We start from the raw sequence: 27,753 nt of genomic DNA, 5'->3' as shown, positions 1-27,753 counted from the left end.
GCCCCTTGATGATAGAGAACAATCCTCTCTCACTTGGGTGTTGCATTGTGGGACACTTAGGAATGCCTTATACAGGGTTATACCCACACGGGTGGCGCTGTGGGTTAAACCATGGAGCCTAGGACTTGCCAATCAGAAGGTCGGCAGTTCGAATCCCCACGAGGGGGTGAGCTCCTGTTGCTCGGTCCCTGCTCCTGCCAACCTAGCAGTTTGAAAGCACGTCAAAGTGCAAGTAGATAAAGAGGTACCGCTCTGGTGGGAAGGTAAACGGCGTTTCTGTGTGTTGCTCTGGTTCGCCAGAAGCGGCTTAGTCATGCTGCCCACATGACCCGGAGGCTGTACACTGGCTCCCTGGGCCAGTAAAGCGAGATGAGCACCACAACCCCAGAGTCGTCCACAACTGGACCCAATGGGCAGGGGTCCCTTTACCTTTACCTTTTATACAGGGTTAAACCATTGGTCCAGCTTGCTGAGGGTTGACCGATGGTGCCCCTCCAGGATTTCAGGCAGGGAACGTTCCCAGTCCAATCTGGAGATACCAGGGACTGAACATTGAGAACATTGGAAGAGCTTGCTAGACCAGGCCAATGGCCCACCTAGACCAAAGTTCTGTTTTCACAGCATCCCACCAGATGCCTGGGAGAAATCTGCAAGCAGGACCTGAGCACAAATGCAGTCTTCCTTCCTGTTGGTTTACAGCAACTGGTATTTAGGAGCTTGACTGCCTCAACTGTGGTGGTAGCCCCTCCTGGCTAGTAGCCATTGATAGTCTGCTCCTCCTTGGATTTCTCCAATCCTCTTTAAAGCCATCCAGGTCAGTGACCATCATTGCCTCCTGGGGGAGTCAGCTTCATAATGGTGTGGATTTGCCAAGCATGCCTTCCTCTGAGCACCTTTCTCCCTTGCGTCCTGAGTTCGAGTGTCTTCAAAGCCCATGACACCTTTGAGAAAGGCTGTTCTCCAAATGGAGCGCTCGCAGGCCAGTGTTTACCAGTGGTTGGTTGTCAGATGCTGGTGGTGGTTGCTCATGAGTAACCAGGCAGGACTCCGACTTGCCTTTTACAGGTTTTATTGTGCAAACTATTTACAGTGCAGATCTACCAAGTTCATGTCCGTCTCAGTCACTTGCAGAATCCGGGAGTGGCCCTTTCCAGTTTCTCCCCCAACACAAGAACTTTGGCACCCCAAGCCTCCGCCTCCCCTCCTTGCGTTTCACCCCTCTGCGCAAGGTGGGCGACAGAAGTGGATTGTGTCCCTCCTGGCCAGCCTGGCGAGGTGAGGCGCTGGGACTCTCAGCAGCATCCTTGAGCCCTTTCCTCACTTGGCTGGCCCCTTCCCTCTCTTCTCCACTGGAGGTGTGGCTTTTCCCACCACTGGAAGAGGAACTGCTCCTCAGGAGTTTCGGAGGCTCTCTGTATCCCAATGGCCCCCCTGCCTCCCTCCCCTGTTCTGATGGCAGTCCCCTGACATTGGTGTTTATACTACATTTTTTTTCATTTGCCTTGAGAGAGTCTTTAAGAATCTTTTGTTGACCACCAGCATTACGCCTTCTATTTTTAAGTTCAGAGTTTGAAAGCCGCAACCCCAGAGTCGGCCATGACTGGACCTAATGGTCAGGGGTCCCTTTACCTTTTACCTTACCCCTAGGTATACCCCTGTTTTCCAGTCGTACCATTCAAAGCTCCTTTGGTTCCCAGCTAGCTTTGCCAGGAAACTCTCTCTCACTCTCCTGTTCAAGATCCAGTGGTTTGCCTTCTGACATTGAATTGCATTGTGCGCCTGGATGCATGCAAGATAAGGCGCAAGAGCGCTTTTTAACTCAAATTTTTATTAAGTTTTCCAAAAATGTAACACATACACTTCAATACACAGTAAAGCATTTCCCCCCTTGTTATTTTTGGCAACTTCCCATCCCCTTTTCCATGATGTTTTGATTTTCCTCCCTCTGCAGCACTCTGCCTTCTACTTCATATCTTAGCAACACTACCTTTAAGTTCTTCTTCTGTTGCTCATAGTTCAAATCCTGCTCACATATTCATCCTATAATGACATTTCTTTAAATGCAAGCTCGAGAGCTCTTGTTTGGTTTTGAAACCCTTTTCTTTCGGTGTTGTCAGTCATGCTTATTCTTAAATGCCTGACTTGTTCCTATTTGCTAGTGGGAGTGGGGTTGGCGCTATATTCTTAGAATAACTCTGCTTGTGCACATTGCTGTGGCCGAACCTGTTTCGCACTCGCCCAAGTTCCTGTGCAAACAACAGGCTGGGCAGAGTGCTCCAAAGCAAAGTGATCTGTGCTTGCCTGGTCTTGATGGTCTCTGGGCAGAGGACTAGCTACCATAAACCCCTCTTATAATATGTGCTGGCAGAAGGGAACAGCCAATGCACTGAGGGGCTGTCAATGCACACCTGCCAACTCAACTGATCTCTCCTGGTTGGCCACTGCGAGAATAGGACGCTGGACAAGATGGACCACTGGCCTGATCCAGCAGGACTCTTCTAATGCTTTTAAGGATGGGTGGTGGATAATGGATTGAAGTTGAATCCTGACAAGTACAGTGGTACCTCGGGTTAAGTACTTAATTCGTTCCGGAGGTCCATTCTTAACCTGAAACTGTTCTTAACCTAAAGCACCACTTTAGCTAATGGGGCCTCCTGCTGCCACTGTGCCGCCGGAGCACGATTTCTGTTCTCATCCTTAAGCAAAGTTCTTAACCTGAGGTACTATTTCTGGGAGTCTGTAACCTGAAGTGTATGTAACCTGAAGCGTGTGTAACCCGAGGTACCACTGTACAGTCATACCTTGGGTTACAGATGCTTCAGGTTGCGTTTTTTCGGGTTATGGACCTGCCGAAACCTGGAAGTACTGGAACGGGTTACTTCCAGGTTTTGGGGGTCGTGCATGCACAGAAGCACTAAATCGCACTTTGCGCATGCGCAGAAGACCAAATCACAACCCGCACGTGCACAGATGCGCCACTGCAAACTCTGTGGGTTGTGAACGTGCATCCCGCACAGATCATGTTCACAACCTGAACGTCCACTGTATTGTTTCTGGGGGACATGGGGCGGGCGGGTGTGGGGGACTCCCTGGTCCTGAATGGGCTAACTGTGCCCCTGAAGGACCAGGTGCGCAGCCTGGGAGTCATTTTGAACTCACAGCTGTCCATGGAGGTGCAGGTCAATTCTGTGTCCAGGGCGGCTGTCTCTCAGCTCCTTCTGGTACACAGGCTGAGACCCTACCTGCCTGCAGACTGTCTCCCCAGAGTGGTGCATGCTCTAGTTCTCTCCTGCTTGGACTACTGCAATGCGCTCTACGTGGGGCTACCTTTGAAGGTGACTCAGAAACTACAACTAATCCAGAATGCGGCAGCGAGACTGGTGACTGGGATTTTTAAAATATAAATATATTAATTTTTAAAAATATATTAAATATATATATTTTTACTATGAAAATGTAAGTCCCAGCACCTAATTCTCTTTTACAAAAACAAAAACGAAAAGCATTGACTGGTGGCCATTGATAGCCTCACACTCCATAAATTTATCCAATCCTCTTTTAAAGCCACCCAAGTTGGTGGCCATCTCTACATCTTGTGGCAATGAGTCCCGTAGTTTATAGAAGTGCTGTGTAGAGGAGTCCATTGTTTTGCCTGTTAAGCTTCACTTGATGACGTCACCAGTCTCCTGAACCACTTTCTTTGTCCATATGCTTATACAGTGGTACCTCGGGTTAAGAACTTAATTCGTTCTGGAGGTCTGTTCTTAACCTGAAACTGTTCTTAACCTGAAGCACCACTTTAGCTAATGGGGCCTCCTGCTGCTGCCGCACCGCCAGAGCACGATTTCTGTTCTCATCCTGAAGCAACGTTCTTAACCCGAGGTACTATTTCTGGGTTAGCGGAGTCTGTAACCTGAAGTGTATGTAACCCGAGGTACCACTGTACACGTCTACTGAGGCCTCCTTTGCTCCACTTTCCTTTCGCCCAAACCACAACACCCCAAACATTGCCAGACTTTCCTCATAGGGAAGTTGCTCTGCCCCTCTGGTCATTTTCTGCATGCAAAGCGACAGCGGTCTCTGTTATTGATTGACTGGCAACATTTATATCCTCCCAGGAGCTCAAGGTGGTTTGCCCCCCCCTATTTTAATCCCCACAACAACCCTGCGTAGTAGGTCAGGCTGTGAGGCTGTGACTGGCCGAAGGTCACCCAGTGAGTTTCATGGCCAAGTTGGCATTCAAACCTTGCGTCTCCCAGGTCCTTGTCTGACGCTCTAACCACTACACCACCGCTGCCTCCCATTACTAACTTGGCTATTCAGAACTAACAAGACAGGGAAACACTGCTACCAACCTGAAGGCTTTGGGATAGCACATATCTAGGCAACAGTTTTGCAAAGCCTCATCCAATCAATATTTGAGCATGCAGTAATCCATCACAGGACACCAGTAATAACCTGACACATACAGGTTTCTTCCTTGTAATACATAATAAATAGCCCTCTTGTTTGGGACCAGCTCACCCGGCTATCGATTGCTTCCGAGATCATGGAGGCGGCGGCTGGATCCGCTCATAGCCAGGGAACTTTTGGCAAGCAGAACAGGAACAATCCTGCGGTCCAGATGATGCTCAGAAACTCAACTGCTTGCCACTAGCTGTTCAAGCAAAGGGTGTGTGTATGCGCAAGGCAACATCTCCCAGCCAAAATCGCAAGCTTTTCTTTCTCCAAAGTCAAATATTTTCGTCGGCTGAGGACCAGCACATCCATCAGGTTGCATAACGACACAGGAATGTTTCCGTGAAGTGGATGTTGCAACAACTGCTTCCCCTTCTGAAGAGACAACTGTCAGGTTTTCAGCCCGTGTTGGATCCAAGAGGGAAATGCAAAATGATGAAATATGAAATGAAGCAGGCTTCTCCAACCGGTGCCCTCCAAATACTGAATGCCACACTTCCCCGGTGTCTCAGGCATTGGTCAAGGACGATGGGAGTTGGAGTCCAGTGAAGTGAAGGACATGAGACAGGAGTTGATAATGCAGGTGAGATGCGCACAGGTGAGCTGCATGCAAGTTGCCGGCCAGCCCTGTGGAGCCTCTTTTTATTGAGACAAATATGCAAACCCAAGCAGATACATTTTGGGCTGTGACCTTTACACATCTTCCGGTCCTGAGATCGTGGGGTGGTACAAAGTTATTTTGGCACCTGTTTCCACGGCGTCATTTTCTCCTTGCACAGTGTATGAAGAAGAAGACAAAAGGTCTCAGAGATAAAGGTTACAGACAGGGCGCCACAGACTACTGAGACTGCAAAAGGTTAGACAGAGGGAACGATGTTCAGACAGCTGTGGCTTCTCTGGGGGGGGGTGTGTGGCTGCCTGCTGGTGCCCCACTCCGCGATCATCCCTACTGTCCAGTAACATCACCAGGTTGTTGAAGGATTATTATTATGATGAGATTCCTGCATCACAGGGGGTTGGAATAGATGACCCTAGGGTCCCTTCCAACTATAAGATTCGATGATGATGATGTTTAATTAAATTTGTATACTGCCCTATACCTGCAGGTCTCAGAGCGGTTACAACATAAAATCAAAATATAAAAACACAAAATACATAATAAAAATAAGAAGGAAAGCTCAATAATCCTCCCCCAACACCTTTTAAAAGGGCATTGGATGTCAATGGGTAAAGAGGAACACTTTTGCCAGGCGCCTAAAGGTTTAGAATAAAGTCGCTAGCCAAACCTTTGTAGGGAGAGCATTCCACAAATGGGGACCCACTGTAGAAAAGGCCTGTTCTCGTGTTGCCAGCCCCCAGAATTCCCTTTTGTGGTTTTGCTGTATGGTTTCATGTTTTTATTGCTATAAACCACTTTGGTAGATTTTTAAAAATGATATATATATTTTATGGTACACAAATATTTTTACAAATAAGTAATAAGTCAATGGGGATGCAGACAGGACATCTCTGCCAGGCCTGCCGGGAGACGCCAGGGATTGAACCTGCGACCTTCTGCATCTGAGGCAGAAGCTCTACCACCAAGCTGTGGGCCTCTATATGCCATTGCGCATGTTGCTAGCCAAACCCAAGTATTTATTACTAACAGCCCAGCTAGTCTGCATTAAGGTAGCTGCTTCGTTACAGCTACACATCACTTGGGAAGACAGGTGAGCTAATATCGGTGTACTGGAAGAAGCAAAGATCATCAGTGTCGAAGCAATGATTTTTCAACATCAACTTCGTTGGACTGGTCGTGTTGTGTGGATGGCTGATGATCGTCTTCCAAAGCAACTACTCTATTCCAAACTTAAAAATGGAAAGCGTAATGCTTGTGGTCAACAAAAGAGGTTTAAAGACTATCTCAAGGCAAATCTAAAAAATGTAGTATACACATTGACAACCGGGAAACACTGGCCTGCGAGAGCTCCAGTTGGAGAACAGCCTTTACCAAAGGTGTCATGGGCTTTGAAGACACTCAAACTCAGGACGCAAGGGAGAAACATGCTATGAGGAAGGCACACTTGGCAAATCCACACCGTGATCAACTCCCGCCCGGGAACCAATGTCCCCACTGTGGAAGGATGTGTGGATCCAGAATTGGCCTCCACAGTCACTTACGGACTCACTGTTAAAACCGTGTTTATGGAAGACAATCTTACTTGGCTACGAGTGATCACCAAAGAAGAAGACAGCAACCAGGTTTCCGCAAGTGACAAATGAGGTGTGCACCTCCAGATATGGCCCCCAAGGCCTTTCTATCTGGCCCTCAGGACTCTCATGGAGCAATATCCCCTATCCCTAAGCCATGTCCATCACTGGTCCCAAGGTCCTTGCTTGAGTGGGTGGAAGATGGAGACAGGTGTGTGTTTGCGTCTATACAGCTCTAACCTTTGCCCATGAGGAAATATGGACCTCAGTCAGAAGAAAGTTCCCCTTATCTGAGCCAGAATAAACATCCTACAAAAGAAATAAGACAAAGAGTTCGAAAAGGGGCCCAGGGATAGCAAGTGAATGACTCCAACTCATCGCTGTTAATCACAGCAACAATTGCATCCTTGTGTTTATTGCGACAGTTGTTAAGAGAGCTAATCCTGAGCATATTTGCATCTATTTTCTATAGATGTGGTGGGAGAGAGGAGAGAAAGCTGTTCCAAATTTAAAATGTCTCTTCCTTCACAGCACAAGGTGATTTGCTGCTAAAAGGCTGCTTAATCCCAGAAGATAGAGGACAGCTGTTTTCCTCTCCAGCTACAAGTCAAACAAACTCTTTGGCTTGCATGCCTCTGCCTTCCCGGCGGAGAGACAAAAAGTGTTCCCGCTGCAGCCACCGAGCAAACAAAATGTCATGCGTTTCTGGAACGAGGTTGAAAACCCGAAGCTAAACAAAGCAACTAGGTGGAAAATGGGGAAGGAAGTGAGAAATATTTTGCTAAGTCTGCTCTCAGGGAGAAGTGGTAACAGTCAAACGAAATCTCACTTGGGGCCTGTCATGTATAGATCAGCGCTTAAAATCGTGTCGGACATTTTGCTATATATTATGCTCTCTGCCTGTATTGTGGGAGATTTTGCATTCAAACCTAACTATGCACACCTATGCTAGTTAATAAATGATGGGGTTAAGGACCAGGCAGCTGTAAATTGCTGTGATTTGTTACAGAAGGCTTGGTTAGGTCATGCTGCCCTCACCTTTGGAGAGGAAGTAAATAAGGGTTGTTTCCTGTCCTCCCATCTTCTCTTTGAACTATGTAACTGAGCAGACATCTCAGACTGTATGTTTGAGACTAATGTCCGTATTTTGTAACCAATAATACCTTGCCTGTGTTGTTTCTGCTGCAGTGTTAAATGATACATGAGTGAGATCTCTGATTCCTGTAAGTAAAGCATTTAAACTTACTTAAGGTTGTGGTCTATTTACTCCGAGAGGGGTGGGGGGTGGGGGAAAGCACAATTGTGAGCACTTAATGCAGTGGTATCTCAGGTTAGGGGCGTGGGTGGCACTGTGGGTTAAACCACAGAGCCTAGGACTTGCTGATCAGAAGGTCGCGGTTCGAATCCCCGCGGCAGGGTGAGCTCCTGTTGCTCAGTCCCTGATCCTGTTCAAAAGCACGTCAAAGTACAAGTAGATAAATAGGTACCGCTCCAGCGGGAAGGTAAATGGCGTTTCTGTGTGCTGCTCTGGTTTCGCCAGAAGCGGCGTAGTCCTGCTGGCCACATGACCCGGAAGCTGTACGCTGGTTCCCTCGGCCAATAAAGCGAGATGAGCGCCGCAACCCCAGAGTTGGTCACGACTCAACCTAATGGTCAGGGGTCCCTTTACCTTTACCTTTTTACCCAGGTTATGAACTTAATTCATTCTGCAGGTCCGTTCTTAACCTGAAACTGTTCTTAACTTGAGGTACCACTTTAGCTAATAGGGCCTCCTGCTGCCACCGTGCTGCTGGAGCATGATTTCTGTTCTCATCCTGAATCAAAGTTCTTAACCCGAGGTACTATTTCTGGGTTAGCGGAGTCTGTAACCTGAATCGTCTGTAACCTGAGGTACCAGTGTACCAGGACACGCAAAGGTCTGACAACTTGTATTTTGCCGAGCTTTGCAAACACTGCACATACTTTTGTACAAAACTCTGTTGGAGGCTCTTTTGGCTAGGGAGTGACTCAAACTCCATGTACTTTTTGAATTCAGGCAGTCTGAATTTTTTTTTCTTTGGCAGTTTTCCCACTCCAGGACTCAAGATTAATTGGTATCCCCCCAGTTAATTTCCAACAGGTGAAAATACAGTGGTACCTCAGGTTACAGACGCTTCAGGTTACAGACGCTTCAGGTTACAAACTCCGCTAACCCAGAAATAGTACCTCGGGTTAAGAACTTTGCTTCAGGATAAGAACAGAAATCGTGTGGCAGCAGCAGGAGGTCCCATTAGCTAAAGTGGTTAAGAACGGACCTCCAGAATGAATTAAACTCTTAACCAGAGGTACCACTTTACAGATAACTCGCATCTTTCGCTTATTATCCTTACGTGATCGCAGCTTTGCACATGTATGTGTATGTGATGGGGGGGGGATAAATAAATAAATGTGGAGTAGAGGAAACTCACCATTCACCACTCCCCATTTCTTTATCCCTTCTCCCCTGCACACGGCTGTGATCACAGGCTTACTTGGCACTGGGAAGACTGTGTGAGGGCTTAGTACAGGCACCCCCAAACTCGACCCTCCAGATGTTTTGGGGACTACAATTCCCACCATCCCTGACCTGTTAGCCAGGGATGATGGGAGTTGTAGTCCCAAAAACATCTGGAGGGCCGAGTTTGGGGGTGTCTGGCTTAGTGCCTCCTTTACTGGACTTTGTGAAGGTGGAAGGAGGGCTCTGGGATGCTGTCTTCCCGAAGCCAGGCAAGCAGCCCTCCACCTTGGGGGGGGAGGTATTGGGGGGCCGTTTCCTGCCTTTATGCATTTTTGCATTTATGTGTGGACCCTGGAACCAAACCCTCCTATAAGATGCAAGTTACCTGCATAGTGAAGGCTCTGTATCTGACTCCAAATATAGAAACTTTTATTTAATAGCTTTCCTTCCTTCCTTCCTTCCTTCCTTCCTTCCTTCCTTCCTTCCTTAGTTCTTGGTTCTGGAAATGGCATTTCTGAACTTCAAATGCAACTTCCACAAAAGTTTCAAAGATTAATTTTTCGGTTCCCCAGCAGGCGGTTTTGCCATCATCCAGACTGAAAGGGCGAGAATTTACCCTCTCAGAGGAAGCAAAAGGATGCATTAATTAATTTCTTATCTTGCCGCGCTACAAGCTGAAGAATAGAGCAGATGCCACATTTGAAAACTCATTAACCTTTCTTGACAGCTTTTATTATTATTATTTTAACATTTTTCTGTGCTTTGCTAAATCTCCCCTCCTGAAAGGCACCACGTGGTGCATTTTCGACAAAGACTGGCAGAAAGGAGATCACAACAAAGTAATCTTTGCTGGGATCTCCAAGACAAGACCCTTTCAAAAATACATTTCTGCAAATCATTGTCAGAAGGAAATGATCAAATGTTTTGGATTTATACACGTTCGCTGTGTGTTACAGCTTGGGGAGACAGAGCCTCTCTCAAGTGCTAGAGTGAATAAAGTTGGATGAAGATGTCATGCCAGAGTGCGACAGCTGTGAAAAAAGTGAATTCCACATTAGAGATGACTAGGCAAGGGATTGAAAATGGAACTGTAATGTTATTGGAGGAGTAATGCATGTGGAGGAGCAGAGACGCGAACCCGGTTCACCAGAGTCTACAGCTCATAACCACTACATCACACTGGTTCACATTGGGCAGAAGATTCCTGCATTGCAGGGGGGTTGGACTAAATGACCCTTGGGGATCCTTTCCAGCTCTACAGTTCTATGATTCTATGATTCAGTGGTGAGTGGGAATCCAATGCATTCTGCCTGACGGCTCGTGTCCTTGAACACTGGCAATGTCTCTGCATGACAACTCTATTCCGCAACACTGTCATAAAACATCCTTGGCAGCTCTCCATCCCCTTAATGCACGGGTTGGCAAACTAAGGCCCGGGGACCAAATCGGGCCCATCGCCTTCTAAATCCGGCCCGCGGACGGTCTGGGAATCAGCATGCTTTTACATGAGTAGAATGTGTGCTTTTATTTAAAATGCATCTCTGAGTTATTTGTGGGGCGTAGGAATTCATTCTCCCCCCTCCCAAAAAATATAGTCCGGCCCCCCACAAAGTCTGAGTGACAGTGGACTGGCCCCCTGCTGAAAAAGTTTGCTGACCCCTGACTTAATGTTTTAATGAGAAAATCCCAAGCCTTCAGAACCAGCCACTTCTACCGCCTCACTACTGTAGGAGCAGTGCTGAGAAGCTATGGCAGCGGACCCCATTAGGAAAACGAAACTGTGCTCCCTTTTGCTTTATTTGTGACTCACCCCACCTCGCGCCCCCAATTCCTTTCGCTTCTCCTGAGCTGCACTGATCGTCCTGATTGCTCTAAGATTCACACCCCCTAGAGGTTTTTCTTCATCCAATTTGTTAAAGCATTCAGGGCTACTAAGGCTTTCAAAGAAGCGGACCAGGCTGCCCGAGACCCATTCACTTTCTGATCTGTGCCATGCTGGGTGGTTTTGTGCTTGTGGAAACATGCAGAGCCAGGGAGCGCTTTGCCTGAGCAGCCAGCAGCCCAGCAAATGAGCCAGAACAGATTGAAAAAGCTTGCTATGGTTTGTGTGTGTGTGTGTGTGTGTGTGTGTGTGTGTGTGTGTGTGTATTAACAGAATGAGTGATTAGGAAGGAAATTGATTAGCTAAAATGAGATAATCAGATTACACCCATGTGGATGAGTAGCTGCCATATTGTTTATCTGGCTTTGATATGCCCTCCCCTCAATAATGCTATTCTAGGCTGCATCATCAGGAGTATAGCGGGAAGTAATAATACTGCTCTCTTCTGCCAGTATTTGGAGTACTGTGTCCAGTTCTGGCCACCACAGTTGAAGAAGGGATACTGACAAGCTGGAACGTGTCCAGAGGAGGGGAACCAAGATCTCAAAACCAAGCCCTATGTGGAACGGTTGAGGGAGTTGGGGAATGCTTAGCCTGGAGAAGAGAAGACTGAGAGGGAGACAGGGTAGCTGTCCTCAAATATCTGAAGAACAGTCACATGGAAGATGGAGCAAGCTTGTTTTCTCCTGCCCCTGGCCTCCCAGTTCACAGTCCAACACGCTAACCATTACGCCATTTACCACTGGACTACAGCTCCCAACATGCATGACCTGCTAAATGGGGCTGATGGGAATTGTAGTTCTTACAATGCTTTGAAAGCACCACGTTGGCCATCTCAGCTGCAGTCAGTATTTGTGAGGACAGATAACAACAACAACAACAACCACAACAATTATTATTATTATTATTAATTATTATTTATACCCCACCCATCTGGCTGGGTTTCCCCAGCCACTCTGGGCGGCTTCCAACAAAAACACTAAAATACAATAACCTATTAAACATTAAAAGCTTCCCTAAACAGGGCTGCCTTCAGATGTCTTCTAAAAGTTTGGTAGTTATTTTTCTCTTTGACATCTGGTGGGAGAGCGTTCCACAGGGCGGGTGCCACTACTGAGAAGGCCCTCTGCCTGGTTCCCTGTAACTTGGCTTCTCGCAGCGAGGGAACCACCAGAAGGCCCTTGGCGCTGGACCTCAGTGTCTGGGCAGAACGATGGGGGTGGAGACGCTCCTTCAGGTATACTGGACAGAGGGTGCCCACACCTGCCAGAACCACCAAATTCTCTCAGAAATGCTTTTTTTAACAAACCATTTCCTCTAATACAGCACATTTTAAAATGGTAGCTGAAAACCCCAGGAGCCGGCTTCCATTTCCTCTGCAGCTTTCCACGTCCTGATGAACTACATTTCTAGGTTATTGGCTGTGCTGACTGGGTTCAATGGGAGTTGGAATCCGAGAACATTTGAAGGAGCACAGATCCTGCAGCTAGCACTCACTGCAAGGCACAGGCAACAAGTTTTCTTGGAGGGCAGTGACAACACCACCAAACTACCACGCCTAAACAATTTCGTCTGTCTTCGCCTTTAGCAATAAACTGAGCCAAACCGATGGTTTCCCCGTTTGTTTTCTGCAAGCCGCCCATCACAGCCAGCTCTTCCTGCTTCATAGAAGGAAACAGCTTGTATATTTAGTGTCCAGAGGTAAAGGAATGATGGATGAGGCATTGCGGAGGGCTGGTCTTGAGTAATGACTAGTCAGCGGCCTAATCAAACATGTCCAAGCAGATTAATCATCTTTAATCAATGCAAGTGATAAAAGGGCTTCTCAATCCAATGTTCTTTTCAGTTTGTACTGATTATGTCTGACTCTTTCCTTCTTTTTTAAAAAAGACACCCTTCATTTCATTAGCCAAAGGCAACAAATTGCTTTTTAAACAATGACCGATATTCCCACCTGACCACAGGATGCATGCGGCTGCAGCAGTTAATACACGTATCTGCCTATAAATCTGTTCTATTAGATTTGGGACTGCAAGGATTTTTGTGCTCGCTGCCACGGCCAAGGGGCATTGTATGTGCAAAGGACAGGCATGTTGGAACTGATCAGAGATGCCTGGATGGCGGGCCACATGGGGCTTTGCAGAAGGCTGAGGGAGAGGAGGACTCAAGGCAATGGATTCAAGTTACAAGAAAAGAGATTCTGTCTCAACATTGGGAAGAACTTTCTGACAGTCAGAGTTGTTTGGCAGTGGACGGGACGCCCTAGGGTGGTGGTGGTGGTGGACTCAGGGCCGTCTTAACTGTTGGCGCTAGGGGTGTACGGCACCCGGGCGCCGGGCTCTCAGGGGCGCCAGGCCAAGAGTCTGGGGCTGAGTGTTGGAGTCTGGAGAAGAGCTGCCAACAGCCGAGCGAAGCAGAGTCCGTTGGAGCACCGCAGGCTCTTCTGCTGTGGCTGGCTCTTCCCCGGACTCCAACGCTCACCCCCGAACTCGCGCCGAGCCGCCCGCAGCAGAGCCTGCGGCACTCCAACGGGCTCTGCTCCACTCGGCTGTCAGCTCTTGCCACAGCTACATAGAGGCTAACTGTTTCGGTGCCATGCCTGGAGCACCGTGTAATGTTGTGGGCACTGCGCGATGCATCCTGTTGTGTGCGCCACGCTGTGGGCTCCTTTGCTGGCTTTTCTGCTGTCGGTGCATGCTCCCAGCGCCGCCCAACGTAGAGTGCCAGCCCAGAATGATGGGGAATGCAAGCGGCAGCGAAGGAAAGATCTCCAGACGGGATCCACTGTGCGCCGACGGCAACAACGAAACCCGATGAATAGGAGCATGCTGATCCCATCTGGAGATCTTTCTGCACTGGCACCCCACGTTGGGTGGTGCTGGAAGCGTGCGCCGACAGCGAAAAAGCCAATAAAGGAACCCGTAGCTTGGCACACACAACAGGATGTGTTGTGCAGCGCCCACAATGTTACACGGCGCTCTGGGCGCTGTGTGTGCAGCTGTGTGTGCGGGGCGGTGGAGTGGGGGGGAGGCAGTGGGCAGAAAGCACGTTGACTGTGCTGCCCAACATTTTGCCCCCCCCCAGCATGCATCCCGTATCCACCTTCGTACACCCCTGTGCGTGGAGCCCTGGCACCCCCGTTGGTTGGCGCTGTGAGTCCTTGCACCCCACAACCGTTCTAAAGGTAAACATCTACCGTATTTTTTGCTCTATAAGACTCACTTTTTCCCTCCTAAAAAGTAAAGAGAAATGTGTGTGCGTCTTATGGAGGGAATGCAGGCTGCGCAGCTATCCCAGAAGCCAGAACAGCAAGAGGGATTGCTGCTTTCACTGCGCAGCGATCTCTCTTGCTGTTCTGGCTTCTGAGATTCAGAATATTTTTTTTCTTGTTTTCCTCCTCCAAAAACTAGGTGCATCTTGTGGTCCGGTGCGTCTTAAAGAGCGAAAAATGCGGTATTTCCTAAAAAAAGGTCAACAACTTTGGGCAACCTAGGGGTGCTGGGAGGATCTTTGCACCTTGCCGCTGCATATGCTTAAGACGGCCCTGGGAAGACTCTCCTTCCTCGGACGCTTTTAGCAGAGATTGGCTGGGCATCTGTCATGGCTGCTTTAGTTGAGAATCCAGAATTGCAGGGGGTTGGACTAGATGACCCCCAGGGTCCCTTCCAAATCTAAGCTTCTATGATTCTGTGAAGGGGCAGCAGAAGTACAAGGGGGTTGTGTGCATGGTACATGATGTCTGGGGCCCATAAACAGCGTAAACAAATAAATTCTTCCAATGCTCTACCACTGACCTGTAGCTGCTCTTCTGAAAACAGCATAATATTCCAGCCCTCATGACTTCCAAGCAAAGGGACTGCTTTAAATAGGAACAAAGGAAACTTCCTTATACGAGGTCAGACCATTCTACTAGGTAGCTACCGTCTACACAGAGCGACTATTTAAAGACGGCTGACCCAATTTGTGGTTCCTTCACTGATATACGCAGAAAGATTGCACGCACACCTCTAGTTTTTGCAATGCAGTATCAGTTAAATATACATAAAGGTAAAGGGACCCCTGACCATTAGGTCCAGTCGTGGCCGACTCTGGGGTTGCTCATCTCGCTTTATTGGCCGAGGGAGCCTGCATACAGCTTCCGGGTCATGTGGCCAGCATGACTAAGCTGCTTCCGGCGAACCAGAGCAGCGCACGGAAACACAGTTAACCTTCCCACTGGAGTGGTACCTATTTATCTACTTGCACTTTGAAGGAGGCATAAGGAATGGGGTGCTTTCGAACTGCTTTCGAACTGCTAGGTTGGCAGGAGCAGGGACCGAGAAACGGGAGCTCACCCCGTTGCGGGGATTCGAACCGCCGATTTTCTGATCGGCAAGCCCAAGAGGCTCAGTGGTTTAACCCACAGCACCACCCGCGTCCTTTTTTGTTAAATATACATACATACATACATACATACATACATATATATAGAGAGAGAGAGAGAGAAATGCACATTTTCTGGGGGAACTGTATACGACATAATTGTGTATTTGTGTGTGTGTTTAACGTGCAGAAAACGCAGCAGCTGACATGGGATGGAAACATACTAGTCCATGGGTAGGCAAATGAAGGCCCAAGGGCCGGATCCGGCCCAATCGCCTTCTAAATCTGGCCTGTGGACGGTCTGGGAATCAGTATGTTTTCACATGAGTAGTCCTTTTATTTAAAATGCATCTCTGGGTTATTTGTGGGGAATTCGTTTTCTCCCCCTCCCCCCAAAAATATAGTCCGGTCCCCCCACAAGGTCTGAGGGACAGTGGACCGGCCCCCTGCTGAAAAAGTTTGCTGACCCCTGGACTAGTCCATCCACCCCAAAGTTGAGCATTTGCTTTGGATGCTGAATGACCTTGTTTGGATCTGAGGAAGCCCTTTGCATGAGATCAGAGGAGATAACACTGGACTGCAACAGCATTGGACTCCAGGTGTTGGACTACAACTCCCATCATCCTTGACCACTGGGCTAAGATGGCTGTGGATGATGGGAAATGTAGTCCAACAACTGAGGACCTAAGGTTGTAGAAGACTGGGCCAATAGCCAGCCTCAAAGTCAAGGTGATTCCTGAGTAGGAACATTTTTATTTTTACTTTTAGTTGGAGGGAGAATTGCTAATTGGTCCCAATTCCCCCTTCCCAACTCTCTCCAGACACCACACAAAGGAAGACCAGATCTGGAGAGTGTTCTGGAAAGATATATTCCTAAGGCTGGCCTTTCAGGCTGCTAAATTCAGAAAGGTTATCTGCTTTCCTCCTGCAAGTGAAATGAATCTCTGCACTACAAGAAAGGGTGAATGCTCCCTGTTAGCTGAGGCCAACTCACAGAGCCGATTGTTTACGCGGCATTCAAACCTGCCCCGTTCCTTAAGCCTCCTTTAAACAGAAAGAACTCGTTCGGTGACTCCGAAGGGGAACACGGGGAAGGCAAGTTAAACACACCTGCCTCAACAATTGGACCTGAAAAATCCCCTCTGTCTGCAGAGCTCACACCTGGGCCCACACTCTCCTGAACCTCCATCCTGGATTTCAAACGCGACTGAATCCCATGACACTGGTTTCGGAGCCGCGGCAGCCATTTTTAGCCAGAGGAACATTAAAGCCCCGCAAGGGGCTAGTTCTCAGTGAGGTGGCAAAGCTATATCTGGGATGCGCCGCTTCAGACTGTAGTGGTGGGTGGCTCACATGACCAGATGCCTTCATAAAAATAATAAAATAAATATTCCCTCTATGCAGAGAAGACAAGCCTGGCAGAGAGAATACAGTGGTACCTCGGGTTAAGAACTTAATTTGTCCTGGAGGTCTGTTCTTAACCTGAGGTACCACTTTAGTTAATGGGGCCTCCCGTTGCCGTGGCGTGATTTCTGTTCTCATCCTGAAGCAAAGTTCTTAACCCAAGGTACTGTTTCTGGGTTAGCGGAGTCTGTAACCTGAAGCGTCTGTAACCTGAGGTACCACTGTAACTTCTTTCTGACATGCTTGTTTTCTATATTGTGGGGGATCCATGTGTGACATCAACTGACCACCTCAGTTGGAACTAGGTGTTTTTGTAGTTTCCCTGTTCTTGGTCTGGCTCTTTAGCCTAATAATGTGATTGCAGGTTTGGGCAGGAGAGAGTTAACAGGACCAGAAGAATTGCTTAAAATTGGTCAAACTACTGCCTAGCCTTTGGTCAGATGCATCCTTTTGTTAGTGAAGCTATAGGTGAGGAGTTTCCATGGAAACTAAATGCTAGACCTCCTCTTTAAGTCTTCTGAATGGGGCGAAAGCCGACAACAGATTGCTGTTTCAGTGAGACTAAGACTCAGAATCATAGAATCATAGAGTTGGAAGAGACCACAAGGGCCATCGAGTCCAACCCCCTGCCAAGCAGGAAACACCATCAGAGCACTCCTCACAAGCCTCTGCTTAAAGACCTCCAAAGTAGGAGACTCCACCACACTCCTTGGCAGCAAATTCCACTGTCAAACAGCTCTTACTGTCAGGAAGTTCTTCCTAATGTTTAGGTGGAATCTTCTTTCTTGTAGTTTGGATCCATTGCTCCGTGTCCGCTTCTCTGGAGCAGCAGAAAACAACCTTTCTCCCTCCTCTATGTGACATCCTTTAATATATTTGAACATGGCTATCATATCACCTCCTCTTAACCTCCTCTTCTCCAGGCTAAACATGCCCAGCTCCCTTAGCCGTTCCTCATAAGGCATCGTTTCCAGGCCTTTGACCATTTTGGTTGCCCTCCTCTGGACACGTTCCAGTTTGTCAGTGTCCTTGAACTGTGGTGCCCAGAACTGGACACAGTACTCCAGGTGAGGTCTGACCAGAGCAGAATACAGTGGCACTATTACTTCCCTTGATCTAGATGCTATACTCCTATTGATGCAGCCCAGAATTGCATTGGCTTTTTTAGCTGCCACATCACACTGTTGGCTCATGTCAAGTTTGTGGTCAACCAAGACTCCTAGATCCTTTTCACATGTACTGCTCTCAAGCCAGGTGTCACCCATCTTGTATTTGTGCCTCTCATTTTTTTTTTGCCCAAGTGCAATACTTTACATTTCTCCCTGTTAAAATTCATCTTGTTTGTTTTTGCCCAGTTCTCTAATCTGTCAAGGTCGTTTTGAAGTGTGATCCTGTCCTCTGGGGTGTTAGCCACCCCTCCCAGTTTGGTGTCATCTGCAAATTTGATCAGGATGCCCTTGAGTCCATCATCCAAGTCGTTGATAAAGATGTTGAATAAGACCGGGCCCAAGACAGAACCCTGTGGCACCCCACTAGTTACTCTTCTCCAGGATGAAGAGGAACCATTGATGAGCACCCTTTGGGTTCGGTCAGTCAGCCAGTTACGAATCCACTGAGTGGTAGCATAGTCAAGACCGCATTTTACCAGCTTCTTTACAAGAATATCATGGGGACCTTCTGCCTGCGTATTCGCAAATAAACCCAAATGGTTGCAAAACACCACACTAAGCCTTCAGCAACCTCCTTCCAAAAGGATTTACTGTATTTTTTGCTCTATAAGACTCACTTTTTCCCTCCTAAAAAGTAAGGGGAAATGTGTGTGCGTCTTATGGAGCGAATGCAGGCTGCGCAGCTATCCCAGAGGCCAGAACAGCAAGAGGGATTGCTGCTTTCACTGCACAGCGATCCCTCTTGCTGTTCTGGCTTCTGAGATTCAGAATTTTTTTTTTCTTGCTTTCAGCCTCCAAAAACTAGTTGCGTCTTGTGGTCTGGTGCGTCTTATAGATCGAAAAATACGGTGCGCCACTTACGAGCTTCTTGGAGAAAAAGTTGGGATAAAAATGCAACAGATTAAATCAATCAATAAACAAAACAGATTGAGTCGGAGAGGTGGCACAGAAAGCAGAAGGGTTGTTTAAAATTCTAAAACCCCAATTCTTACCTAAAGTTTGGTTATCAAAGTCTGAGTGCTCAAAACATTTGTCCCGCTCAGATTCGATGATCAGCATGATAGAACATTCTGGAGACATGCTCAACACCTGCAGGAAGGCCAGAGAGAAAAAGAGATATTTTTAACCCCCATCCATGGATAAAGTCTGTTTGTTTTAAAACAAGATGTCCTTCCATTAAAAAATTCTCAGGGCAGCTACCGTCAGGAAAATAAAACACAATAAAACTCCTGTGTTAAAACAGCAGGATCATATAAAAAAGACACGGCGTACTGGAGCTGACCTTAACTGACCCAGGACCTTGGAACTGCTATGTTCACACATTCAGTTAACTTTTGCCCCACTCTTTCCAGGCACAGGCCTGCACTTAAAAACTCTATTTCTGAGTGGGGCTCCCCACCCCACAGCTTTCCCCACAAACCCCCACTTTTTAAGCACTCAGTCAGAGCAAATGTGAATTTGGGTTTTCAGCAGATGTTTGCTCCGAATGAGCTTTAAAGAGCATGTTTTCTCAAGGAAAGCTCCAGAGCAAAGAAAGAAAGTATGCTAGGACATGGAGCCTAAAAGCACGGACCTAGAATCACAGAGTTGGAAGGGAACCCAAAGGTCATTTAGTCCAATCTCCTACAATGCAGGAATCCTGTCTCTGGAAAGATCAGAGGAAACTTAAATGTATTTATTGAACTATGTAGGACAAAGTAGTTAACTTGAAACCCAAGAAAGAAGAATTTGTATTTTTTATATATACAGTGGTACCTCGGGTTACATACGCTTCAAGTTACATACGCTTCAGGTTACAGACTCCACTAACCCAGAAATAGTGCTTCAGGTTAAGAACTTTGCTTCAGGATGAGAACAGAAATCTGAAGGCATCTGAAGGCAGCCCTGTTTAGGGAAGCTTTTAATGTTTGATGTATCATAGTATTTTAATATTCTTTTGGAAGCCGCCCAGAGTGGCTGGGGAAACCCAGCCAGATGGGCGGGGTATAAATAATAAATTATTATTATTATTATTATTATTATTATTATTATTATTATTATTATTATTATTATTATAGAAATCGTGCTCCGGTGGTGCGGTGGCAGCAGGAGGCCCCATTAGCTAAAGTGCTGCTTCAGGTTAAGAACAGTTTCAGGTTAAGTACAGATCTCCGGAACAAATTAAGTACTTAACCCAAGATACCGCTGTATATATATATAAAAGGGCAAATGTTTAATGCATACTCTTTAAGCTTTGTGTATAGATGTTTGACGTTAGTATAACTAGCAGCAGCTAGACTGGTGACTGGGAGCGGCCGCCAAGACCATATAACACCGGTCTTGAAAGACCTACATTGGCTCCCAGTACGTTTCCGAGCAAAATTCAAAGTGTTGGTGCTGACCTTTAAAGCCCTAAATGGCCTCGGTCCAGTATACCTGAAGGAGCATCTCCATCCCCATCGTTCAGCCCGGACACTGAGGTCCAGCACTGAGGGCCTTCTGGCAGTTCCCTCATTGCGAGAAGTAAGGTTACAGGGAACCAGGCAGAGGGCCTTCTCGGTAGTGGCGCCTGCCCTGTGGAACGCCCTCCCAGCAGATGTCAAGGCAATAAACAACTATTTTACTTTTAAAAGACAACTGAAGGCGGGAAGTTTTAAATGTTTGATGCTGTACTGTTTTTAATATTCAGTTGGAAGCCACCCAGAGTGGCTGGGGAAACCCAGCCAGATGGGCAGGGTATAAATAATAAATTCTTATTCTTATTATATTTTAAAAGTCAATTGTAATAACATGAAGAAGGTTTAAAATTGGATAGTTAAGAATATAAGATTTTATGGATGTACCAATCAATGGAGCCAAAAGGGAGATTGGCGGGAAGTCAAGCAAAAAATTATGATTTAAAAGTTTGTTTATGATGTTTTGTTTTTTCCTTCCTTTTCTTTTAATGTATTGTTGTAATTTTTGGAAAATTAATAAAATTTTATCATAGAAAAAAAAAATCAGAGGAAACTTAAATGTGGATAAGCCCCATGAGCAGTGGTATAGCATGCTGTGTGTGTGTGCGCACACACACACACTGGGGTGGTCGCCCAGGAGCAAAATTGTTAGGTAAAGAGAGCCAGTGTGGTGTAGTGGTTAAGAGCAGTAGTCATGTAATCTAGTGAACCGGGTTTGTGTCTCCGCTCCTCCACATGCAGCTGCTGGGTGACCTTGGGCTAGTCACACTTCTCTGAAGTCTCTCAGCCCCACTCACCTCGCAGAGTGTTTGTTGTGGGGGAGGAAGGGAAAGGAGAATGTTAGCCGCTTTGAGACTCCTTCAGGTAGTGATAAAGCAGGATATCAAATCCAAACTCTTTTAAAGGGTAAAGGGACCCTTGACCGTTAGGTCCAATCGCAGACGACTCTGGGGTTGCAGCGCTCATCTCGCTGTACTGGCCGAGGGAGCCGGCGTACAGCTTCCGGGTCATGTGGCCAGCATAACTAACAGAGCCTAGGGCTTGCTGATCTGAAGGTTGGCGATTCGAATCCCCGCGACGGGGTGAGCTCCCGTTGCTCGGTCCCTGCTCCTGCCAACCTAGCAGTTCGAAAGCATGTCAAAGTGCAAGTAGATAAATAGGTACTGCTCCGGTGGGAAGGTAAACGGCGTTTCTGTGCACTGCTCTGGTGCACAGAAGCGGCTTAGTCATGCTGGCCACATGACCCGGAAGTTCCAGAAAAAGAGGTCCTGGTACTCAACGTACAGTTTTTACAGTAAGTGCCATACTTTTAACCAGTGCTTTTCTTAAAGAAAAGAAAGAAGTGCCAGTGCTGCGTACCGTTAATATAGGGTTACCAGAATTCCCCATTTCCCTGGGACAGTCCCCGAATTTGCAAATAAGTCCCCAGACAAATTCCATCCCCGGAATGTCCCCGGATTTCATCTAATGTCCCCAGGAAACACAGTCTCAGCAGCCCAGAGCGGTTGGCTCTGGCTGGCTTCAGGAGCTGCTCAGAAGTCCCCATATGATGGTGGTGTGCAGGGGCTTTAAGATGCAGCTTCCGGGCTGCCTCCACCTTCCCTGACCCCAGCAAATAAGCTGTGAAGGGAGGCTTCATGCTGCCTATCAGAGCAGCCTCCCAACTCCTACTTGCGTGCAAGCAGGAGAGGGCAGGGATCTCTCAGTTAGGCAATGGGAAGCCTCCCTTCCCAGCTGAGGGATCCCCGCCCCCTCCTGCTTACACGCAAGTAGGAGTTGGGATGGGGCTGCTCCTCAACGTGTAGCATTGATTGATTGATTGATTGATTGATTGATTGATTGGTTGGTTGATTGTGTCCCCGGATTCATTGAAAAAAATCTGGTAACCTTACCTTAATACCCCCAGAAAAAGAAGCACTGATGTTATTCTACAAAACACTATGTGCATCACTAATGCTGTGGCTTGTTTCAGGTGATATTATCTTCCGGCCTCTTTTCACTTTCCTTCAGCTTTGATCTTAAGCATTTTAAGTACATCACCATGCTGCAAACTGCCTTGAGAGCTCAAAAGGCAGTAAATACATTTGAATAAATGAAAGATTGAGAAGCTCCCTTATACGGACGGAAAGGGAAGGTTAGGACTACCCACGTCAAACAGAATCTCGAAGATTTTAACAGACTGGTACTGGTTTTTTTATATCATGTCTTCAGGGAAGAAGGGTTTTTAAGCCGATGCTGGCATTTTACCTACTTTCGGAATGATTTACATAAATGAAATACCTGTGCAATGCTCAATCAGAATGGAAAAAAACCAGACCAGATTTGTAGAAAAGATGGAGAAGCAAGCAAACCCCAAGCGTTATTCCTGTACTCAAGTGATATTTCCTGGAGGAGACTGCTAGCACTACTCTTGGTGCTAGGAAAAACGGGCAAAATAGACTCTTGATCTGATACAAGAGACCTGTTGCCCCAAACCAGATAAGGAGATCCATGCAAGTCAGCAAGGTTTTTGTGTGTGTCAGCAGTGGCTAGATCAGGAATTCCAGACACAAATTGGTTTTTTGCATCTCAATGCACATTGGAAAACACATCTAACTCTGAATGCCTTTGGAAACAACGCAGGGCACATTCTGATGCACATTGAAACACACATTCCAACCTACATTCTGGCACAACTTAAAATAAAAAATAATATTTTTGGAACTGTGGCTACAGCTGGATTGGGGCATATAAAGGAGACACACTATCACATACAAAGGGTGGGTTTGACATGTTCTCCCTGGCCTCCTGCTGTGAAGGTCATCGCACGCCTGCCTGCCTACCGTTCACAGTGGCTGTTTGGACTTCTTCTGAATCAGTGGACATGCATGTAGAACGATAAGAAAAACACTACATTCAGAAGAACCAGAATGCCAAACTATTGGAGGCTTGGGTGCAACTCAGCTTGCAAAAGAGGGGTTAGCATGGAGGTGTGATGGCCTGGGATTCGGACTCGGAGGCTGAACCTGAGGAATCCCAGCCTGCACAGGAGTCCCTGCCTCCAGAACCAGCTGTGCCGGGGCTGGGACTTGAGCCTGAAGGGTCCTCACCTGTGCTGGATCCTCAGGTGCAGACACCAGCTGAGTCTGCTCTGGCTCCTGAGGTGATGGAGGACCCGTTGCCTGCAGGTGCTCCACTCTCAGCCCCATCAGGGGAAGCTGAGGTTGCCTCTGGGTCCGGTAACCCTCCAGCCTCTCCTGAGCTGCAGAGGCTCAGGGCAGAGAGGCGGAGGGAACTAAGTTCCCGCAGGAGGAGTGCTAACCTCCAGGCCAGGAGAGGCGAGTCACCAGAGGATCGGGGCCACCCTATGCCTGGGGGCAGATAAAAGCTGGCCCCGCCCCAGTCCCAAGTTGCGGGAGCAACATTGTTGGTAGCCTGTTCCTGCCTGAACCCTGTCCTCCTCTTCTGCCGGAGCTCCTGACCTCACCCAACTCCCTGCCTTGGACCCAGCTTTAGCTTTGACGGACAGCACCCTCAACCTCAGACTGGACTCGGACCTCGCCGCATGGTTAACCCTCGGGACCAGCACAGTAGGTGAGATTGAGGAAGCTCCAGATTCCCAGACTATCCACATACCTTTATCTCTATGCTGACTTCTCTCTCTCTCTGTTGTTTAGACCAGGCTTCCTCAACCTCAGCCCTCCAGATGTTTTTGGCCTACAACTTCCATGATCCCTAGCTAGCAGGACCAGTGGTCAGGGATGATGGGAATTGTAGTCTCGAAACATCTGGAGGGCCGAGTTTGAAGAAGCCTGGTTTAGACCGACACACCTTAGGTTGCTATAGGGATAGAACTACCTATGTAATTCGTACAGAAATTTATTTATGTATGCAGTTACAGCGGCAAGAATGTTACTTGCCCCAAAATGGAAAGAAGAAGTCCCAGCAAAGGAAGAATGGATAGAAAAACTTATGGCATATGCAGAAATGGCGAAACTTACCGGAAGAATAAGAAATCAAGATTTAAAACGCATTTCTGGGTTATTTGTGGGGCCTGCCTGGTGTTTTTACATGACTGGAATGTGTGCTTTTATTTAAAATGCATCTCTGGGTTATTTGTGGGGCATAGGAATTCGTTCATTTTTTTTCTTCAAAATATAGTCCGGCCCCCAACAAGGTCTGAGGGACTGAAAAAGTTTGCTGACCCCTGGTTTCCTCCTTGCAGCCGCTTTCTCACTGCTCCTCCCCATCCATCAGATAAGCCAAACACACAGATAACCAATCCGCCACCCTCTTACTATCCTAAGTTTTGTGCGCATCTTAGCACTGAAATCAGCCTGCAGGGACAAAGAGCACGCTAACTTTGCAAGCTCACGCTGCTGGCATAAACTGAAAGCTGAAGAAAGTATAGTACGGGAGACCATCAAGTCTGAAATGGAACATAACAAATCTGGGCTTACCAGCTTGTAACAGCGCCTATAAAGTTAGAGCTCGCTTACACTGGGTTTGTCCATAAACTCTACTGTAAAACACACACATACTTTGCTGTCTCTCGGGTAACCAGAGTCTAGTTTATCGCCGTCACTTGGAATTTGGACTTTATCCTCTGAAAGGCCTTGCGGTTTCTCCCAGATTTGTGCCTTTATAATTCAATTAATCTTGTAGGAGCCGGGCTGCGGATTGGCGGTAAAGAATCTTCTTTGCATGCAGAAGGGGCCAGGATCAGACACCGGCACCTCCATATTAAGTTGAGAGAGAGACTCCCTGTCTGCAATCTTTTGGAATCCGCCAGATGCGTTTTGCACCTGGCTATCAGTGAAGTGAAGATAGCTGGGTGCCAGGAAGACACCTGACATCTCCACCATCGGGAGGTGCATGCCTGAGAAGCCGTTGATCTGGACCGTTTTCACACACTACTACCACATCCTGTAGAATTCATATCAGTTATACTTTATCTACACAATCGGAAGAAGAAGAAGAGAAGAGTTTGGATTTGATATCCTGCTTTATCACTACCCGAAGGAGTCTCAAAGTGGCTAACATTCTCCTTTCCCTTCCTCCCCCACAACAAACACTCTGTGAGGTGAGTGGGGCTGAGAGCCTTCAAAGAAGTGTGACTAGCCCAAGGTCACCCAGCAGCTGCATGTGGAGTGGGGAAGCGAACGCGGTTCACCAGATTACGAGTCTACCGCTCTTAACAACTATACCACACTGGCTACCAAAATGTTTTCTCTGTGCTGCCTGAAGAGTGAACAACTTTATAGTTGATTGTTGTTGTTTGTCTTCACTTACACCCCCCTACTGCCCCACTCACAGTTGTGAAGAATACTCCTGCGTTATGAATGGTGCAGGTCACCATTGAGAAATGGCTAGTAGCCGTCATGGCAAGTATGATCTACTGAGAGTACCCAGTTGACTAGGTTCACAAGAACCTTGGTAAATAATGTTATAGCCTAGAGAAAAGGGGACTCCCTTTCCCTGAGTGGTAAAAGGAGGCTGGAATCCAACCTCTTCTGGGGGGAAAACCCAACAAAACTCCTTCCTTTTAGACTAGGCAGATCTCAATAATAGGTTCATTTCCAAACTGCCTTTTACAGGAGAGTAACTGAGCAAAATTGCAGTCGCTCAGCTCTGGGCTTTATTCAGTGAGGGGTAACTGAGCAAAAGAGCAAAGGATCAGCTCTTAGATTTATTGCATGAGACAGTTAATCTAGACCAGGCACCCCCAAACTCGGTCCTCCAGCTGTTTTGGGACTACAGTTCCCATCATCCCTTGGTCAGGGATGATGGGAATTGTAGTCCCAAAACAGCTGGAGGGACGAGTTTGGGGATGCCTGGTCTAGACTCTGAAGAATCTGGGTTCAAGGCAAAGGTTCTGCCGCACTGAGCTTTTTGGGGGAGGAAACGTAGGATAGAAATTTATCAATAAAATGAGCAATGGAGGGTTGGGCTAGATGACTTTCTATGACTGAATAAAGGACTGGATCCACATCAGTGGCTGCTATCAGCAATCTACATCTTTACAGGAGAGTGATCATTCTCCTGGACTTTTCCAGCGACTTTTCATCAAATTCTTCTGGGTCACCTGAAACAGCTGGAATTTAGGGGACACTTTTCCACTCCTACCAAATCGATTCCAGAAGGTAGTACTGGGCCACAGCTGCTGTTACTCCTCTAGGCAGGGATAGGGAACCTGTGGCTTTCCAGATGTTGGTGGACTCCAACTCCCATCAGCCCCAGTCACTGTGGCGAATGGTCAGGAATGATGGGAGTTGTAGTCCATCAGATGAAACTATCTCTGCTGCTCCCTCCCAATTTACTTTTCCTTCTGTTTTCTGATCCGCTTAAGAAAAGCACACTCCTCTGGGTGAGCGCGACGAAAACAGGCAGCGTTGTCAGATGACATCCTTGCATCCTTATCTCCCCACAGGCATTGCCACAAGTGGGTCAGACGCTTAACTAGGGCAGTATCAACACATCCCTCTCTTTCCAGGCAGCAAGCAGTCTTGGAAAAGAGAACAGCCATACAAGCGCAAGCTACATACATAGAAGTTTGTTGTTCTAGCCAAAGGCTGAGACAAACCTGCAGCAACAGTACCAAAGAAGCAATGCAGATCATACGTCCATAATATGAGCCAACATCCATGATATAAGAGAGAGGTTGGCAGAGACACCAACAAACTTGATTTCAAATTAAACCTCTGACACTCCCCAACAATTTATAGTGATTTTATCTAACTCCCTGTTCCTGGTTTTTATTTTTCATTTGCAGCCAACTGAAATAAAAAATTTAAGGTCATATATATATGAGATAAATGTTCATAACTGCATATATAAACCACATGTCTGAAACCCCACAGAAAAAGTCCTGAAACCATTTTGTCCCTCCCAAATTGACCTCAAATATTTTTCTGCAAGGCCAAAGGAAAATGGAAAAGCCTCCCCGTTGTCTTTTCGTTCACAAATCCTGTCTTAATGGTATGTCTGTGTATGAACAGGGTGAGCCTGTGACCTGGCTCAGGAACTAAGTATTTGTCATTACAAAAGACTGGCCAGGCCCCCCAGGTAATCCAATCAAGTGATCATTACCAAGGAACCTGCCAGACAGGAGATAAACAACGCACTCAGATTTCTGTTGTAGACCGCTCTTTATGTGATGTAGGTACGATGTATCTGGGGGTGGTCTTGAGCTCCAGGGTGGCCAATTTAAAATGTCTATATAAGGGCGGGCACACCTTTGTTCAGGGTCCTCCATCCTCCTGCGTGTGAGGGGAGCACCCTGTTGCAACAGTTCAATAAAGATCAAGCTTACAAGTTGATTTGCTTTTCTCTGGTTGGCTTCTGTTATTTTCTCCGACCGATGGAGAACCTACAAAGAACTCTATAAGGGCTCTTGTG

The 27,753-nt window shown here is 47.2% G+C and overlaps 2 protein-coding genes and 1 long non-coding RNA gene across 3 annotated transcripts in view; 1 reads left to right on the top strand and 2 right to left on the bottom strand.

Annotated features, from left to right (window-relative positions):
- LOC308569735 overlaps nucleotides 1-27,753 on the top strand; it is a 394,467-nt gene that overhangs the window by 216,659 nt on the left and 150,055 nt on the right. The window lies entirely within an intron of this gene.
- The window catches only part of ZBTB47 (zinc finger and BTB domain containing 47), a 416,665-nt gene that overhangs the window by 247,981 nt on the left and 140,931 nt on the right, over nucleotides 1-27,753 (bottom strand). The window lies entirely within an intron of this gene.
- Nucleotides 1-27,753, bottom strand: part of VIPR1 (vasoactive intestinal peptide receptor 1) — a 115,617-nt gene that overhangs the window by 60,888 nt on the left and 26,976 nt on the right. The window contains exon 2 of the mRNA XM_081163788.1: nucleotides 18,934-19,030. Coding sequence (XP_081019914.1) covers nucleotides 18,934-19,030 — 97 coding nt within the window. The remainder of the gene's footprint in view (nucleotides 1-18,933; nucleotides 19,031-27,753) is intronic.

The sequence above is a fragment of the Podarcis bocagei genome (genome assembly GCF_964188305.1).
Source record: "Podarcis bocagei genome assembly, chromosome: 12".
Lineage (NCBI taxonomy): Eukaryota > Metazoa > Chordata > Lepidosauria > Squamata > Lacertidae > Podarcis > Podarcis bocagei.
The sequence above is the reverse complement of the archived record's forward strand: the minus strand, read 5'-3'. Positions and strand labels throughout refer to the sequence as shown.